We start from the raw sequence: 19,396 nt of genomic DNA on the forward strand, positions 1-19,396 counted from the left end.
TTTTTGCTGACACAGTAAAGTCAGCCCCCACTTAAATGTTCCTGTGTTGCCACTGCAGGAGAAGCTGGCAGAAATATTATGCTTAAAGATATTTCTGTTTGAGAAAAAGGCACGACGTACATGCAGTTCTATCAGCAATATCTGCATAGTGACTTTTGAACCATACCTCTGAAAGAAAGGTTGGTTTTAAGTGATTAAAGGAATATCTATTTTGGGACACAGGTATAAGCGTTCCCTTTTCATAAACACACTGATGTGTCTGCTAGGAGATTCTGTCAGTGTAACACCCAGGAAACCTCTTGTCACTCAGTGCTTTAGGAAACAACTTAGGAGAGATGATGAAAGAAATAGGAGATACACATATTGCCCTCTTTCTGAATAAAGATTTGAGAGTCAGATGAATACCCTGAAATGTAATTCAAAAAGTTTTAACATTTTTTTTTCCTTTCAGAACTCCTGGGCTCTTCCTGTACCAGGGAAGGTGCCACCTCCTCTTGATAATTATAGAGCTGGCCAAGATGGTTTTTTTTCCCTTATTTGAAAGATCCTCCAGTTTTGAACTGACTGTCATCCTCTATCTACCTTGTCTAGTATCTCCAGATGCTTGCATCTGTCCTTTAATATCTCATCAAATTCAGCATAACCTGTGAATGTTATTTAAATTCCTACCACTTCACCTCTTTACTATTATTTGTAGAAATTGTCTAGAAAAGATCTTCATAAATCTGTTGTCACATTGCTATACTTTGCTGTTTATTTTCTTTGATTTTTTAATTATTCTAACATTTTAAGAAAAAAAGCATAAATATTCTACTTGCTTTGTAAGTGCACAAGGTGAGTACAGTCCTCCCCTGTTCAGAAATTTGTAATACTACATTTAAATAAAATTCATTGTTGCATAAGAGTGTATCAAATTTAATCATATTTAGTAACAAAAAGCTAGCAAACTTTCAAAGGCAATCAATATCAGGAGGTTCAAAACACAAAGAGACGTGCTGTCCACACATTTGTTTAAAAGCAGATACTACAAAAGCACCAGGCAGTTATGAACCCACCAGCTTCTCCAATCCAAAATACGTGGTTGCTGAAGAACAAGGGAAAAAGCTGCATGCTCTCCCTGAAGCCTACCTCACTTTTCAAGTGCAGAATAAGGGGCTCGATGGACCATTAGTCTGAGCCAGTAGGGCACTTCTTATGTTCCAATGGAAAACTTGATTTATCTGTTCTGAAAGCCAATTAGACACAGAACAGATTATTATCAAGTTAGAATTGTCTGTAAATGAAGTATTCAAAATTAGTAGCAGTTAGAGAAATGTGGTTCCTGTTAACTGAATGCCGTTTGTGCTGTTGTTTTGGATTATACTGAGCACTAAGAGACAGTCTTACAAAATAGCATTCAAAGAAAATCCACCATTTTAAAATCTGAACAAAGTAAAATGACTACTTCCTAGTATTATATTACGTCTACCTTCCTATCAAGCTTTTCATGGTGAATGATTCAAAGTCACGTGCATAATTTCCCTCCAGTAATCTGTATTTCAAGGAGAACTGTGGTGGACAGGTGGAGAACTGGTCCCTTTTCACCTGGCATGGGGCTGCAGTGCAGCAAACACTAATGACAGGGGAAATTTCTGAGGCATGTGAGAAGATCAGATGTCTGTCATCCTAGTTCAGATACCATTTCACAGAACTATCTGAAACGTATCACAAAGCTCCCTACTCGCCATTCACAGAAGTGCAGGAAGAGCTTGGAAACAAAGGGGTTGAATTTGTCATTTCCATGTTGTGCAGACACAGCTTCAGCAAGGACCAGATTAAAGCACAGAGCACTGGAAGCCCTTAAATTGCAACTCAGATGCTACAGTTAGATAACAATTTGAATTCCATATGAATCTAACCTAGCAAACTTCTGAAAATCCTACAGGGTAAAATTATAATTTATGCAGTATGTAATGAAATCCTACAATCCTTGTGCTGCAAGTGAGAGGAAAAAAAGAAGAGGGAAAAAAATTATCATCATTATAAGAAATTTCTTCATTTTTCCCTGTTCAGATCTTGGGTCTTTTTCATCTCACTGAGGCTGGTCTAAAGGACAGTATTTTCTCAACTTTGTCTTAACTGCATTTGTACACCTGAGAACCTACACAGCATTCCACCTGAGAAAATATTATCCTTTCCAGGTCTGCTCCTACTTATGCTAATTCTTTTCCTCATTTAAAGTGTAAGATATCAGGTCAGTTTATAAAATAGATACTCTGGAGTTAACGTTATATAGGCCAATTTAGAAACTGTTTCATTGATCTATCTTTGTGTGGAAAAAAGTAAAATGGCCTTATTTAAAAACCACTTAAATCACAGAAAATTGTGTTATAGCAGGGAAAAAAAATAGTTACAAAAATATTTAATTCTAGGAGGGGTCAGACAATGCAATCAAGAAAGATTTTTCAAAAAGGCATTAAAACTGTTTCAGATGTTTGCTTCGCTTCACCAGTAGCAGCAATGCAAGAAGCAGTGAATCCAAGTATTAAAGTTTTTAAAATGTCGTTATCCAGTGGGTCAGAAGAAAATCTATATAAGTTGCTAAAAATGAAAGGGTTACCATCTTCTCTCCTACTACCCATTTTCATCCAGCTGGGTCAACACAATCTTGGGAGGGGGGGGAGGGGAAATTTACCTTGCAAAGTCCTCTAAATGTCATCACTTTGCCCAGGACTCACTATTTCAGATGAGATTGTCATCTCAATCTTCCAATCCGAGTCTTTTTTTTTCCTTTTTTCTTTTTAATAAGGGAAATACACTGGCAGTCATATAAGCTTTCTGGTTTTACTCAGCTTTGAAAGATTTTTTTAAAAATTAATCCAATTGATGGGGTCCTTCAACACACCTGGAGTAAATTACTAGGTAAGATTTCTGTTTAATCCACACAATCACATGGGTCATACCTATCTATATATCTAATTTCATGGTAATTATTCCAAATACAGAACACTTCTGCCTATTCTTAATGAGTATTTTTAGTTTGTATTTAATGGATTCATACCTTGTGTAGTTTCAATTTACTCCTGCTGCATTTTAAAGCTTTTGCAGTGCCCACAACTAATAGCTGAACTTCTTTCAAAGTAAAAACTGAAATCTCTCCATCACAGGCACCGGTTTGAGATTTGTACAGAGGAAACATCTTTTCATGTAATTTGGTGGCACATCAGTGAAGACTGCAACAGCTTGTGATTCTCAGTCCATTTTTATTGAACAGTAGAAATTGAGCAAAGTAGGTCAGCATCATCTCCCCATAAGGTTTATCAGTAAGTTTCCGAAGTGAAAGCTCAAATGGCAGATCAAAGCCTCACCTAGGCTGACACACTCAAGGATCCCTCTAGGATGTGCTTCCTTCAGAACAGCTCTTGTTAGGTTCCTTGGGAGCAGAAATGAAACACTACAGCTTCCTTGTTGTTGTACGTTATAGCTCCTTGAAAAACGCTATTATTCTCTCCAAAGATTGTAATTGAAAGTTATAAGTTATAAAAACTGATTTATTCTTGCTGAAGGACTATTTAAAATGATCTGAACTAACTGAAATTTAAAGTTTAAAAACCACATCAGTAGTTCTATCCTCAACATTTATTTAAAAAGAGGTTTAGAATAGAGCAGTATGATATAATTTAAAAGTGAATTCAACAGTTGTTTTTGCTCCCTCAGAGAGCAGTTACCGCCTGTCACATAATTAAGTGAATATGTCAGTGACAGAATACACAAAGCAGCAGGGAGTACAGGAAAATACAGCAGCGTCTTGTATCCATAAGCCTTTTGGCTCAGCACAGCGAGAAAAACCTGTCTAATATATTAGAAACAGGGAATTAAAAGGCATGATCAGAAACACAAGAAATTGCAAAAGGGGAGTTCTATCAGCACGCTGCATGCTGGGTGTGAATCAATCCAGATGATGCCCAGTGAATTTTATGACAAGTTACAAAACAGGCTCTACACTTTATCTCACATAAACGCTTTATCTCGCATAAATTTAAAATTGATAAAAGTCAGCTAAAAATAATAGCACACCTTGAAGAGCTGTGCTGGGTGAAGAAAATGTTTGTGCAGCTCCATCCACGCTGAAGACTTCACAACGGGAATTATTTCCATTATGATTTTTCTATGGTGTCATTTATCCTCATATTCTGTAAATAAACCTGTTGAATCTTATTCGTTGTTTCATCTATTATTGAAATTTCTTAAGGACATTCAAGAGAAATGCCTTCATAAGCTTAGGCAAAAATTGCTGAAGCTAAAGATGGAGCTTCAGAATAAAAGTTAGCAGGTGAGTAAAGTTAATAACGCACTAAGTGCTGTTCAGGAGCAGAAACAATCCTTCATGGTCATGCCAGGCAAGATAACCTTAGTGACAGTGACAGAACACTAAACTCCAGTCTCCAAAGCCATTGATTCCCCCCACCTACTGCAGTATTTGGGGAAAAAGAATGTATATTGAGAAAAATACACTGTTGACGAAGGAAATCAAGGTACATTTCCTCAGAGATGAGCTGCTGTTTCACCACCTGTGTTAAATTTCATCATACAGAAACTAGAAGCAAAAAGCAAATTTTGGTCTAATTGCTGGGTTCCACACAGCGACGCTGCACGTGTAAGGAGATTTTTCTGGAAGCTTCCAATTATCATGGGATTTTGCTTAGGGATTTCTTGCACCGCTGATTAAAGATAATCATGAAAATAAACCTATGGCTAATAATTGTTGAAGTTGTAAGGGAATATATTGAGATGATTATCAACTTAATGAAGCTGGCATTGAAATACATTTTCCTGATCTGCTTACTCTGTGTACTGTGTCTTCTAACTGAATAATACGTTGTGTTTTTACTCAGTCTTGGTAAATAACAGACTGATCCCTCCTGTTTACAAATGACAGCAAACAGTTCCAGGAAAAATAATAAAACAAATAAGCACAACATGTGCTGTAGGAATCAGTCATTTCAAACTCAATAAAATAAGCTTTGTAGAGTAAAGCTTATTTCAACATACTTAAAATTTGATGCTAATTTGTAATTACAAGCATAATTCTGAACTACTTACTAATTCAAAAGAATTTTGGGTGGAAATTTCGTATGGATGCCTTTAAGTGCAAATCCACAGAGATTGATTAAGAAAGTTGAGTTGTATACAACTTCTGGGGAGAAACATAAAGCAAGCAGTTAAAACAAGTCCACCTTCCTCCTCCGATTTCAATGAACTTTACCATCTCTGAGAATCTTTTGCAATGTATTTTTTTGTTCTGTCTTTATTTGCTACAAATGTCGAGGCTGTGGCTCCAAGTTCCCCAGTAATTTAGGTGTGAATATCACACCCAGTTAAAGGTGCTTTCCAGAGCATTCATAAGAACGCTACGGTCTTAAGTAGCTGCAGCCAGACTGGTAGAACCACCCAGGATGCTTTTGGTGTTTAAACATACTAAGTGCTAATTCTTCTAGGACAAAGGATCAGATAGAAACAAACAATTTTAAAATAATGTAACAAACCCCCCACCCACAAATAATGCTTCCCTCCATTTGCAGAGTACTTGTGTACACAGATGAAATTAACTCCTGAGTTCTGTAGCAGTACCAGGCATAACTGTAAAGTCACTTTGGTTGTAAGTGCTTGTAAACACTAATTAATCCTCACAGTATGTGAAGCATATGTGCAAGTATTAGCCTATGCCCTGAAGCATGAGGTTTCATTACCTTAACCATTACTTTAACATTAGATAAATGCCAACAGTAAGATAGTGGTCTATAGGCATTGGAGGGGTTACCTACAGCTAGAGCATTTGGTATCAAAATCTTCCAAGAGACACGATATTCCAAACACTGAATACAAACACATTTATCCAATTCTACTGAATATGACACCGATACAAGTGATAAAAAAACAGAGACTAATATGTCTTTCATGATTCAAACATTTTGTGCAAAACAGCATTTCTAATGCAAATAGCTGCAAATGCTGTTTCAGTTGCCAAGAAGATAACTAAGATGCATAGTTAGTTCTGAACAATCCTAACATTTCTATAATTGGCTGATGTTGAATTATGAATTGTGATATGGTAAAAATGCCCAGGACATATCAATCTTTACTTATTCATAACTAGAGAAGACTACAATTGAACAAGGAAGGTTGAAAGGAAAAAAATAACAAGTATCAAGTAACATAAAACACAATGCGTGTTTTGAAACAATAATGAAGATATTCATAAACCAAAATGGCTGAGAACAATGCTGATAGGAATTAACTGGCAACTAAATCTGCTCTTCTGGTTTGTTCTATTTTGAGCCATTCTAGAAAGGTTTCCATTTTAATTCCCCCATTTATGATGCCACAAATTCTTGGCACTGCATTCACCCATATTGAAATGCCACTGGTAGCACAGATTGAGGTTCCCTCAGAGGAGCAGGGTCCTTTGCTCTGCCAGCACACTGCAAAGAGATCCAGTGCTCTTGTGGGTCAGGGTATGGCCTTCCTGCCCTAAGATTCCTACACCCAAGCATGCTTCAGCCCCTGCACACCTCTGCCCTGCACATCTTCCTTCCCTGTATGGCTAGCACAGCAAAATGATCCAGTAAATATAGCAAAATGGTGCATGACAGATGGAAGATGAAGGAAATACAAAGTTCTTCTTAAGTACGACTGTACTAAAGGAGCATGCAATGGTTGGAACAGAGAAGATGTCAAAATGAGAATGCAAACCTTCAAAGCTTACACCAGTTTTTCTGTTTTTCTACACTTAAAAATGCAAATTTAAGAAACCTATTAAAATATTAGCTTTTATATTAGCATGTTTTCAGAGTCCTTATCATAATTATGGTAAATCTCTTATGCAGTTTAATAAAGGATATTCAACATCTGCATGTGAGTAAAGATCCAATGGATTTTTTATTTGTTAACGTATGAGAGTGGAAAAAAATGCCACCCTTTGAAAAGCTCTTTGATGTTACACATAAAAAGGCTTTATTATTATTATGTTATTTCAGAAAGATAAATAAAGCATTAGGGAATTAAAGATTTAAACTATTAACAAATCATCTGGCATCTGGCTGGGAAGCTTAGACCTGTTGTCACACTGTTTGACCATTGCACATTATGCATATGCTCTTTGTATTACACTACATACAAGACAAAGCTATATATGATGTGTCATTTTGGCTCTTGGTGTAAAACAAGCTGCCTGCTACAAACCTATCCCAATCAGAACAACAAAAAAACACTGCATTAAAAGAATATACCTATTTTACTCAAAAAATGATTACATTCTGCTATTGGTAGGTGTGAAAATGAACATACATATTTTACTCAAAAAAAAAAAAAGATTACATTCTGCTACTGGTAGGTATGAATTTTATAAGACCAGATTAAGTGAGAATTCCATTGGGTACATCAGGCTTCAGAGCTGATGTCAAAAATCTCAAAGATCCCATAATTCAATTACTGTCTTCCCATGAGGAAAAGAAAATTCTAAGAGGTATTTCCCAATCAGCAAATTTTCTATTGATTGAACAATTTTCCTTTCATAAATGAAAATCAGAAGGAATAACATTCAGGATTCTTATTCACCCAAGCATATCTTTGTAGTTTTTATGAGAGAAAGCAAGGTGTATTTTGCACACCAATTTCTTCCTACTTCATGCTTGATGGTTTTTTGCTGTTGTTTTGCTGTTGGTTGTTTTTTTTTTTTTCCCTTTCAGGAATTGCTTCCTGAATAAAAGTCACTTCTCAAAGAGGCAAGAGGATGACCTACTGATATTTTACCTTTATGAATCCTGATTAGTGAACCTTCAGCAGCATAAACTTTCTTTATTTAGAGAAATCAACACTGACAGTTATGGATTAAAAGCTATCAGGCATTAAAACATTAAACTGTCACTTCTCTTTATCTCACTAAAGCAAGGAGATCTCACAACTCCCTGGTTTTATTAAATTATCAGTGACATGTTAGTTTATATCTTGGACAGGAATTCTAAATCATCAACATACAGTAAAGGCCAATTTTCAAGATGCCTAAGGTATTTCCACTTCTGTTGTTAAAAGGTCTTTTAAAAATATACTAATTTATTCTTCAGATAATGCTGTTGAAGCTACAGTTGAAATCACTTTGGAAATGGGACAGAAATAGTTTGTGACAAAGCATACAACCAAGGACTTAAAGCAAAGTTAGAACTGCAGTTTCGTTTTGTCATCATCAAAAGTTAAATGACACAGTTACTCACTAGAAGATAGTTAATTTATGAAAATTTGTCCAAGTAAGATCCAGTAGCTGACAAGGGGAAGGGGGACACATCTGAGCTGGGAGTAGTCTGGGAACTTGTCTGGGGGAGGTAGTAACAGAGAAGGTTCAAGGAGCGCTCAGGCAGAAAATATCAGGAGGATTTGAGCCCTAGAGCAAGAGATGAGCTCCAGTCTCAGGAAAATAGCTATTCTGGAAATATGACTTTGGAGAGCAGAACCACTGGGACAGATCACCAAGGGACAAAAGTGTACTTGACATCTTGTAAGTGAAAGCCTCCACCCACATGTTGCCTCCCCCAAGGCAAGTCATTTCTCCATTCCCTTTTATCACAGTCCTAATTAAAAGAATAGCAATGATGCTTTATGGAAATGCCCCATATCAACTGCATATGTTGGAGATTATTGACGTTTTCTCACTCCTTGACCACAACATTTCTGTTAACTTGTGAAAAAGAATAAAACTGTAAAAAAAAAAATAAATTGAAATGTACATAGATTTTTTTTTTTTAAGTGTATTATGTATGAGCTTCTCATTGCATTATCTGTTGGGTAAACAGAAAATGCAGCTGTATAACAACCACCATTGAAATTCGTAAGTATACCAATAAAGTCTGCTTCTTGCGGCTGCTAAGGCCAGTTTCAGTTCCCATGGAAACAGATGATGGATTGCCAAAAATGTGTTTTGATGTTTAAAATAATCAGTGATTCTAACTAGTGATTATTATGAAAGTATTGCACTTTTCTTCCAGTGAAAAAGTATTACACTGGGAGTAGGAACAAGAACACACAGCAGCTGGCAGACAGAAGAGGAGATGTTAAAATTCTTGCAAATGGTATTGGTTGCTGATGGGCAACAGCAAATACAGTTTTTATTGGAAAATTATTGAGCAAAATCTAGAAAAACTGTACTTCAAAAACTAAATAGCCTATGAAACTCTGCAGAAAAATACATGAAATGGTGTTGAACAGATCTTAGCTTCAATGTTTTAAGTGCTTTTCCCGAATAAAGTCTCCTTTGTATCTCTAGTTTGAGAATTCAAATAGCTGTAATAGATAACAGAAATTTCCAGAACTTGCCTACACTAAATCTATAAAGACTCTTCCTCTCTTGCTTTTTAAGTTATGCTTGTATTGGTCAACTATGCATCTGGTTCCAAGCTGACAAACACCCACCACAAAGTCAAAATGATGTCAACCGAGTTGTACCAGAGACAGATGGGTATGGCCAGAGGGAGGAATGTCTGGGAGAAAACAGAGGCAACATGGAGGGGAGAAGGATGGGAGTTTGGATTAGGAGGGACAGTAAGATTGGGGGGAAGAAATTGGAGAAATAGTGAGACAGCTCAAGGAATGGGGCAGGGGCTCCCGATATTTTGGGGAGGTTGGTTTTTCTCCTGTGTGGTTTCACACAGGTGACATGGGTATGGGCCACGCTTTCAGGACACTGTCATTCCCTCTCCCCTGTGAGTGAAAGCTCTAGACCAGCTCCCAGATCAAGTCTTCCCAATGCTTCCTAATCCACTCTCTCCCTTTTGCAGACTTTGGGACCTTTTTGCCAGGCCATGCCATCTCACGAGTTTCTCTTTTTCCTCCATCAGGCTGGACAACACATAATCCTTTCCCCTCCAGAGTCCTCATAACTCACACATGCTCCTGCCTTGACCCAGCTGTAATTTCCCTCAGTCAGTCTGACATAAGGTATCAGCAGAAGGGGAGGAGAGGTATGGCCCTCCCCACCATTTCCCTTCCCCATCCCCTCCCCTTGCCTCTGCTGTGACACCAAGTAGGCTGTCCCTACTCTGTCCCCATCACAGTAGCATGATTTTAGAGGGTAAGGCAAAGGGAACGATGTTGAGCAAGCAATGACTGTGGTCACTCAATAAAGCCTTATTTGTCTATGGCTAGGACTGCTCCTGACGTATAGAACAACCAATTCGTGTAATGTATGGAAATAACCACAGACATTTAGATAAATAAAAGCCAGTGCTTACATACAGCAGAAAAATTTACTATGAATATTGGCTGTTCGACTATTTTTTCTCATTTAATCACAAGATGCCTTTAAAATGTTTCACAAGAGCTAAAAATCATTCTTCTCACACAGATCAGACAGACCCCATGAAAGCTCAGACAGGGCATTTACAATCTATTTAAATTCATTTGGAATCTGTTAGAGGAAGGCCAGACACAAAACAGCTAAAGATTCCGCTCACAACCACGGATCAGAGATAAGCCATAGGCAGGCTGCCAGCTCCTTCCCTTCTCTGCAGCGTTAATTAATGTAAGGTCTGCTTCCCAATGCTTCCCTGTACCAAATTCTTTAAATTCAAGTTGAACACTGTTAGCAAACTAGACTTGATACAAATCAACCACAAAAACCACAGCACATCCCCAGAGTCCAAAGCTCTGTTGCTTTGTTGTTGGTGGTTGTTTTTTTTTTTTTTTTTTGCTGAATAACAATCAACACAAAAATAAATCTGCCAAAATTATAGGCTTTTAAAATTATTCTACATAAATTAGAATCGTAGAATCATTTGAGTTGGAAGGAGCCTTTGAAGACCATCTGGTCCTGTTCCCCTGCAATGCACAAAGACACCTACAGCTCCATTGGGTGCTCAGAGCTCCATCCAGCCTGACCTTGGTTGTCTGCAGGGATGAGGCACCACTGTTACTCTGGGCACCCTGTGCCACTGCCCTTAGCATAAATGACTGTTTTTAAAAATTTTCCATCTAAATTCCCCCTCTTTCAGTTTAGAACCATTTCCTCCTGTCCGATCAAAGCAGACCCTGTTAAATAGTTTGTCCCCTTCTTTCTTATAGTCCTTCAGACAATGAAAGCCCACTCCCAGGTCTCCCCAGAGCCTTACAATTACTAGCTCACATGTCTTAACACCTCTTGCATATCATACAGAAACCCACAAGAATCATGAGGACAGCCAGCACTTGTTCATTTCTGCATAGAAAGAAAATTAATAATCCCTTGTAGTAAACAGCCAGAAGTACTGACAGATACATTTTACTTCAGTCAGTTTTGATTAATAAAAGCTAATTGGTAAACATAAGACATTACCTGCTGCTATACTTGATAAGTCACTAGCATTTTGCATCTGTTTCCATAAGGAGATAGATACGTGAGTGGTCATAGGAGATAAATCATTCACAGGGATTTGTGAACAATCGCCATTAATTAAGCATAAATATTTTGTTTTATTTTCTCTTAGGAATGATTGCAAGATTTCTAAATAGTCTTATTTTGTTTGCATATTAAAATCTTTCAGTTTGTAGATGGAGTATTTTTAAGATGAACAGAAAAAAATGTTTTTCCAGAAGAGAACATCAGCTGTTAAGAAATTATATTAGTGATCTTTCTGTAATATCATAATTAGTTCTGGAAACTGAGCAGATGCAAGGAGTGAGCCCCAAGGTACAACAGCTCTAAGTCTTCGTATCTCTCTGCTTCTAGATCAGATATGATTTTTAGAAAAATAGTTCAAGTTCCCTTTCAAAGAGTAATGCTATTAACACTTCTCTCATAGTGCATATTTTTTTTTTCCAACCGCATTTGTCCCCAGAAAGCAAAGGACTCATAAATCAATTTCTTACTGCAAGCAGTGATAACTAAATCATACTTAGAGCAAAAAGGTTTCTTTCTAGTGACACTTTCATCCATTCCTCATTGTTTTACAAATTCTAAATCTATGATTAATAAGCGTAGCGACAGAAAAAATGATTTTGTTCTTTAAATGTGATCATCTTAGGAAAAACAATATCTGGTAGTCAGATTTTTCTCTTAGCAATCTTTAAAGTTCCATTGATATTTACAGCTGTTGAAGATTGTGCTGAAAGATACCACAAGCAGCTGAGGCTCAATAAAACACAATATTAGTTCCAAGCATCCACTCTCTTTTCTATCAAAAAATATGGATTTTGCAGTGCTGCTATAATGGCAGCAACTTCTCCAGGTTCATAAAAAAAAATCCCTCCATGTTTTGTGCTCTAAATTTGTAATGAAACATATTGGTCAAATATAAAAATGTGCTTTGCACCTCAGAGTGTGTCTCTCGGGAAGAATCCACTTCCAGAAGAACCTTAAAGCATGTTTTTTGGCAGCTTTTTTCCTCCTGCCCCACTTCCACACTGTGATACGAGCAGCGTCCATCAGCACACAGTCCCCAGGTACAACTCAGTGCTCCTCTCCCTTCCTTGCCCTATAAGTTAAGAGGTCTAAAGAAATTAATTATTAAACATATGTTTAAAACTGGTGGCAAACAAATTATGAGCAGAGAGAAAAACAGTGTGGTTCAATGTAGTCAAGTCAAACAGCTTTAGAAAATAATCCTGGGATTTGTTTATCCTGTGGTGTAAACGTTTTCCCTCTACTGAAGCAGCAGACAAAAATCCTTAAAACACTGACAGCACCCAGGACTACTCAAACAAAGTACTTGAGAAGATGATGGGAGATTTCCCTATAGTCTTTCATATATATATACAAGCCCTAAGGTCAGCAGTAAAATTCTGTGTAAAATGATTGCTGGCGTTGGCTGCTCCTTTAAATTGGAAGCACTCGATGCATAGGTTTGATTAAAAATGAATTACAGAATGCTCATGAATTTCACTTAAAGAAATAACTTTCTGCTACAAAATATTCTTCCTCAGGTACTTCAAAGTTGGCTTTAAGTGTAACATGGAGTGTGTAAATGTACAGCCAGAAAACAGCAGCTCACAGCTGTCGCTGCTCTCACTGCTAGAATGCCACTCCATTACAGCAGCAGACCTAAGAGATCTGCAGACTTTATTCTTTAAATTATTGCTCAGATATACACAGCAGAGTTGACAGTCTCTGAATGTATTGCTGGCTAATGCTAATCATCAGAATTTTAATTAAAGTATTATCTGGTGTACGTGAAAAGTAATTACGTGCAACTAACACAAGCTGTATGACAGGCTACTATATGCAGAGAAGTGCATTGCTGGCACTAGAGTCCCTCGTATAAAGTGAAGTGTTTGCTTTAAAGTAAAAAATGCATACACAGAGCATTAAGTAAGCTGTTATCATCCAGACAAAACCTAATCTAATACTAATATCAACCCAAAATCAAATATGCTATCCCACATACCTTAAACTTTCTCACTGTTTCGCCTGTTTCATTGTAGCTACTTGTTTTCTTTTTGAGAACGTCATTAATACATTTACAATTTTACCTTAACAAATGTGTGATTTCTGTGAAATGCTAAGTCTGCCCTAGCTTTGCTTAGTTGCAGGGCATTATGAGTGTCCAAAGCCAAAGGAAGGTATATTTGAGGGTTGCTTGTGCCTAACACGTTTTCCTTCCACAATCTGTCAGCACATTTAGTATCTATCAGAGCTAGTAATGACCGCATACATTCAAATGCCTAATGAAGTGTTCTCACTGCAAAAAATAGATATTCATGCAAACCTAAAGGCAGAGCAATTCATCTTCACTGTCTGGCAGGACAAAGTGAATCTGTGAAGAATTTGGGTTCATTTGCAGTTAACTAAATGACAAAATGTCCACCTAGCTAAGAGGGACGCCTCGAAACTCATTTTAAATGACAAAAATAAACTTTTTTGTTTTGCACCAGACAGCACTTCACTAGCAAAAGGCATATGAGGTAATATTTATCTATCTGCAGCTTGTAGGGGGAAAAGGATTTCGCTGTAGAAAGTTACTGAGGATAGTAAAAATTTCTTTATTGCTGAACTTCTCTTCTTAAAGAACAACCAACAATTCATTTACTGACTGCCTTTTCGGTTAAGTTCTTCACTTAGAAAAACAGTAAAATTAATTAAAACCTAGGATTTAATTCCTCACTGTGACAGCTGAAAGGCAGTTGCAGATCTGCACACTGCCACTGTCCTTTGCCTCAGCCTCCAAGGTACTGTATGTGCCTGGTGTGAAGGAAGGGCAATGCCCTCTGCTCTGAAGTCTGAGGAAGCACACCCAGGGAAGGCAACCTGAAGACACGACATCTCAGAGCAGTGATTTCTTTTGATGCAGTTACCTTGAGGAAAGTTATTGTCTTCTCTAGGATGCGAGGGAAAACATGGAATCTTCCCATCAGTCAAGTCCCTGCATAATGGCTCTGTTCTTATTCCACATTAGTCTGTTCAAGTATTTGGAAAACATTCATCTGTCAAAGTGTAATGTGAACTATTTAAGTATTCTTGGAAATGTTTCCACATAATACTAAAAAGCATCCCCAAACCTAACTCTTCTCCTTACCTAACTCTTCTCCTTACTTAACCTCTTTTGCTGTTGATCTTCTGGTCTTCTCTCTCAGATTCCCCATTTTATAGCTTTCTAGCACGTACACACCTTCCTGCTAATGATCTAGGAACATCCTTTTAAAACACCAAATTGAAATTTGGTGAAAGATAATGCACAAAAGCCAAAAGGAATATATATGCATGCTGCGCTAAGTAGAAGAAAAATTTAGGACTTAAATTTTTAAATACATGCCATCATGTCACACCATCTCTGCTGCAGATACGTTACTCACCCTAAGTCAGAAACTATGTCAACAACTCCATGAGCATGAACAGGCTTTTTGCTTCACATTCATATATTATACAGGGATCTGCTGGCTTTATATTTTTATTCATCTAGGAGGAACTTGTCACAAATAGGATTATATAAAAAAAATTAACACCCGTTATTCGTATATTATGGCACCTGCACTGCTAAAGTGAGAAGTAATATAGGGTTCTCTGCTGCAAACTTCCACCAGTTAAATAGAATATGCAGTTTGGAAAAAAAAAAATTATCTGTCTCAAAGGAAATTCTCTCCCACAAAATACTGTGTCTGTACATGCTCACAGAGTAAAACTACCATTCTGAATTCCCTTCATAAAAAAATGAAACCAAAGCCATCTGCTGAATCAATTCCTCTGCCCTTAGCCTAAATAATTGGTACTCTTCTGCTTAGTGATCAGTAAGAGAATCAGAATTACAGGTCTGCTCCTTATGATCAGAATTCATTAGAGCTAGCAACTGCTAAGGTACACATAGGATATTAGAAACCACAAAGTACTTATTTGTACTTCCTTAGTCTTCTTTGATGCATTTGTCAAATATCCTAAAATCTTGTGACAACTCAGAAATACACCTTCTGTTACCTTAGCTCCCTAGCAGTACACTGATGTTGGAATGCTGAATAGTTGACAATCTCACCCACTAAATGTCCTCAATACCAATAAATATTAAAAAAGACATCAGTATTTATTACCCTAGGGCTGCCATGTAAACCCTTGTTGCAGAGCCAACTAAGTGCCGTTCCTTGAAACAGTTTAAGATAGTTTTTTGTGGTTGTTTTTTTTTTTTTCTCCAGAACTACTCCTTACTTTCATATTTGTCATTCAGTGAGAACTCAACATGCCCTCTACCTCTCTTCCCATATCAGCGAAGTTTGTTCCATCTAATGGTGACAACAGCCACGGATCCCTATGTAAATAAGCCTTGGGATCACTTGCACTTCTTTCTTCTTTTACAGTATAACTGTGTGCAACTTAAGGCTGTCCTGTGAGCAAAAGTTAACTCAAACACTACTTGAATGAACACATTCTTTAGAAGTTGCCACAGATTTTTTAAAAATTAAAAGGATGGAACAAGGCCAACTTTGTATTCAACAAGCATTGATAAGAAATTACTGTGTACCAAAACCAACTCTTCTTTAACACTGCTCGTTTCCTCAATCTGCACACAGTGCAGCCACGTCACCCTTGGAAATCATTATTGTAGCTGACAGAGGAGCTGATTGATGTGGCTAAATCATTGTAAGCTTGTTTAAGAGGATTAAAAAAGCTTTATATTGATTTAGCAATATAAGGTACTTTTAATCAGTTTAAAGAGCATCTACACAAGGTGGCTGCATCAATTGAACCATTCTGTTAAGCAGGTGATCCAATGAGACAAGCATCTATCCAACTGGATCACCTGCTAAACACAGATCAGTTCGACTGCTACACCTCTGGCGCACAGAATGGCTGGAAGTGCAGTTTTCTCCAGAGAAGAAGCAGAGTTGTGGTAAGACAAATGCATTTCTCACACTTTTATGTACGTTCTGTGTGTTTCAGGTTCCAGGTATTCTTCAGGGCAGCTGCGTTGGCTGCCAGAATATCACAGCAACATGTGAGTGCTGTGTGGTTCTTTAACACTTTGAGGGAGCAGTAGACCTGCTGCACAGACTGCAAAGGTGATTGGTGTGAGTACCATAAATCTGCCACTTTCTGAACTTAACAAGCTCACTGTATAAGATATATCAAACTTCCAAGGAGGTTCACCTTTTCAGTGTGTATTTCTGCAAAAATAAATAAAGTTAGAAGTCCTCAAGTTCCTTTCAGACAGTATTTTCTGATCAGGGAAGTTTTAGGTATATTCCACTCCTACCATGAAACAGAATTTTATACTTGTAAACATTAATTCAGTGCTGTGAATCACAAGAGATTTTACCACAAAAATCCCAACTGTCTTGAAGTAAAAGTAAAACATAGCACATGAAAACAAGAGTTTAAAACTAACAAATATATGACACACATCTTAACTTGCAGTTTCCCTGTACTACAACATAACCCACACAAATCTCATTTTCAGACCCTGCATGCTTGTCTGGGTCACTCTGTTCTGTTTCCCCAATGACTGCTCCCAAGAAACTGCCTGATATCTGGACAATTTTTTCAGTCTGCATTTTTTTTTTTTAATACTACATTCTCAGCATTGAAAAAAGAAAATGTGTAACGTGGTAGGAGTGCAGGCAGTATATTCATAATGGATAATAACTCAGGATTTGTCACTTTGCTCTCTCCAAGAGATTGCCCAGCAACCCACTGTTTCAGCTTCCAGCTTGTTTCCCATCAAATTACTATTAAACCACTCATAAATTATTACACAGTTGCTTCACATCCTTGCAATACCAATTTTAACAGTTTCAAAGAGCCTGTAATACTAGCGTTCACATTTAGAAAATGCACATGAGTAGCAGTAAAATATGCAGTACAGATTAATAAAATCAGAATCCAACAAGAGTTCTCTCTCTCTAATATAAAGTCTGAAGACTCAGCAACCTTTCTGGGTCTTTGCAATATCCCATTACCATCAGATGCTGGCATGTCTGTCCCTTGGAGTGCATGAAAATCTACTGCGCAGTTAAAAATAACCACACATTCTTGGCATTTCAACTGTTTCTTCATAAATTAGGCAAGAAAAATATTTTACACATAAGATAAAAGTAATACATGTGTACACAGACATTTTCAAAATATATTCAAAAATTTTGCAACTCCTATGTTCTCTAAATAAGCTTCAGTTACACAGAATGGCCTTGTGACTACTTCAGAAAGGGATAAATGAGCACACCTTGAGATAATAGCTAATCACAGTGCGAGAACTCTGCCATTACTGGGTGAGCTGCTAATTAGTCAAAGAGAAATAAAACTGTCATTTAGGCTAAAAAAGATAAGGAAAACTGAGGAATATTTAAAACTTTATGGGGAGGAAAACAGTGTTAAGCATGGCTCTCAGTGAAAAGCTCATAGTAAAAAAGAAAAATCTCAGTATTCATTTAGTCCACTCAAGTAAATATAATTGAGACATGAGCATTTACTTTTCCAAAATGTATCATGAAAATGAATTGCAAGAAGGAAGCGCACATCCACTCCGTAATGCTGCACCAGGACCATTAAAACCACATGAATTATTTTGTCAAAGTGCTTAGGAAGTTCAGAGACAGTCCTAAAATAGCCATTTATCTCAACTTAGTATGAACAAGGCTACTTTACTCTCTTTAAACCTTAATTAGTGTATTTAAAAAGTAAGTTATGTTATCAAAAGTAATTAATCACATTTTAGGGTGGGTTTTTTTTTTTAGATTAAAACTTACATTCTGCTGCTAGGAATGATCTTGTGCCCATCTCTAAACCACGTCACTTGTGGTCTTGGATAGCTGAAGATGTGCATGAAGTTTAGAACTGCAGCTTCTCCTTCAGTCACTCTTTTTTTCTGATTTGTGTCCATGAAATTTCCCATATCTGCAAAGTCAAAATAGATATATATACACTAATAGTTGTGGAAGTTCCCATCTCATTCTCTATTTCATTTCAGTAGTCAGAGAATTAAATGTGTTTTACCATAGTTATGGGCATTGCTATAATTAGTAACAGAGTAACAAATCATGACAGCACTGATTAGCACACATTGGGTGAGCAGTAGGGCATAAGGCCAAGCCAAGTGCAGCAAGGGCACACAAGAAGTCAGCTTTACAGAATGGCCAAAGTGTTCTTTTCAGATAACTGAGTGTGTTTTGGTTTGCTTTGGTTTTTTTTTTTTTTTTTTTTTGCTTCTTTTCTTTATATTCTTTTTAAAGAATACTTCACTTCTGACTCTTCTAGCACACAAAAGAAAATACTGTGCTATGCAAAGAAATGCAAATGGCATGTATAACTTTATGAATGTCTGCTCATCAAATATTTTTTTTACCACAATACTTTTCCTTCTATCCATACCTAAACAAACAGGGAACTGCATTACTTGTAGTCATCAATGTGAAGTCAGATCTACATAAGGAAGCCATTATACACAAATGCATATCAAACTAACAAGACTGTAGCAATGTTGGTAGCAATTAGTTCTTCTGGCTATATGCTGTGATTCAAATAGATCTTTGCCATTTACAAAAACATCAGCAGTATTAAACAGGAGCTTTTAGCAAAAAAATAAGAATAAAAATAAAGGAAGAAAGAACACTACAATTGCAGAACTCCTGTCTCTGAAGGTTTCATTTCATAGGAATCTATGGAGTCCTTGTTAAAAATTTAGCAAACATTTTTTTTTGTGTTGTTCTTTTGCCTTTTGTGCCTTATTTCTATCCATTAAAATAAACAGGGCTGTAGGCTCCCACTTATTCATCCTCCAAAGAATTTCTATGCATTTTAATTTGCTTTAAACTAGGAAACTGATACACACAACTATTCTGGTTTCTGCCTCTAAAACTTTCTGGTTAGTTTTTATTTTAGGGACCACTGGGCTCAGGAATGTTCTCTGGGGCAGAGGGATAGAAGGGAGATGGAAACAGAATGCACTACCAGATCTTTGGATGAAAGGAGATGAGGAGA

General features: G+C 37.1%; 1 protein-coding gene across 1 annotated transcript in view; it reads right to left on the reverse strand.

Annotated features, from left to right (window-relative positions):
- Positions 1 to 19,396, reverse strand: part of SDK1 (sidekick cell adhesion molecule 1) — a 364,412-nt gene that overhangs the window by 243,622 nt on the left and 101,394 nt on the right. The window contains exon 5 of the mRNA XM_031606919.2: positions 18,166 to 18,313. Within this exon, the coding sequence (XP_031462779.2) occupies positions 18,166 to 18,313 (148 nt within the window). The remainder of the gene's footprint in view (positions 1 to 18,165; positions 18,314 to 19,396) is intronic.

Source organism: Phasianus colchicus, chromosome 16 (genome assembly GCF_987193195.1).
Source record: "Phasianus colchicus chromosome 16, bPhaCol1.hap1.1, whole genome shotgun sequence".
Taxonomy (NCBI): Eukaryota; Metazoa; Chordata; class Aves; order Galliformes; family Phasianidae; genus Phasianus; species Phasianus colchicus.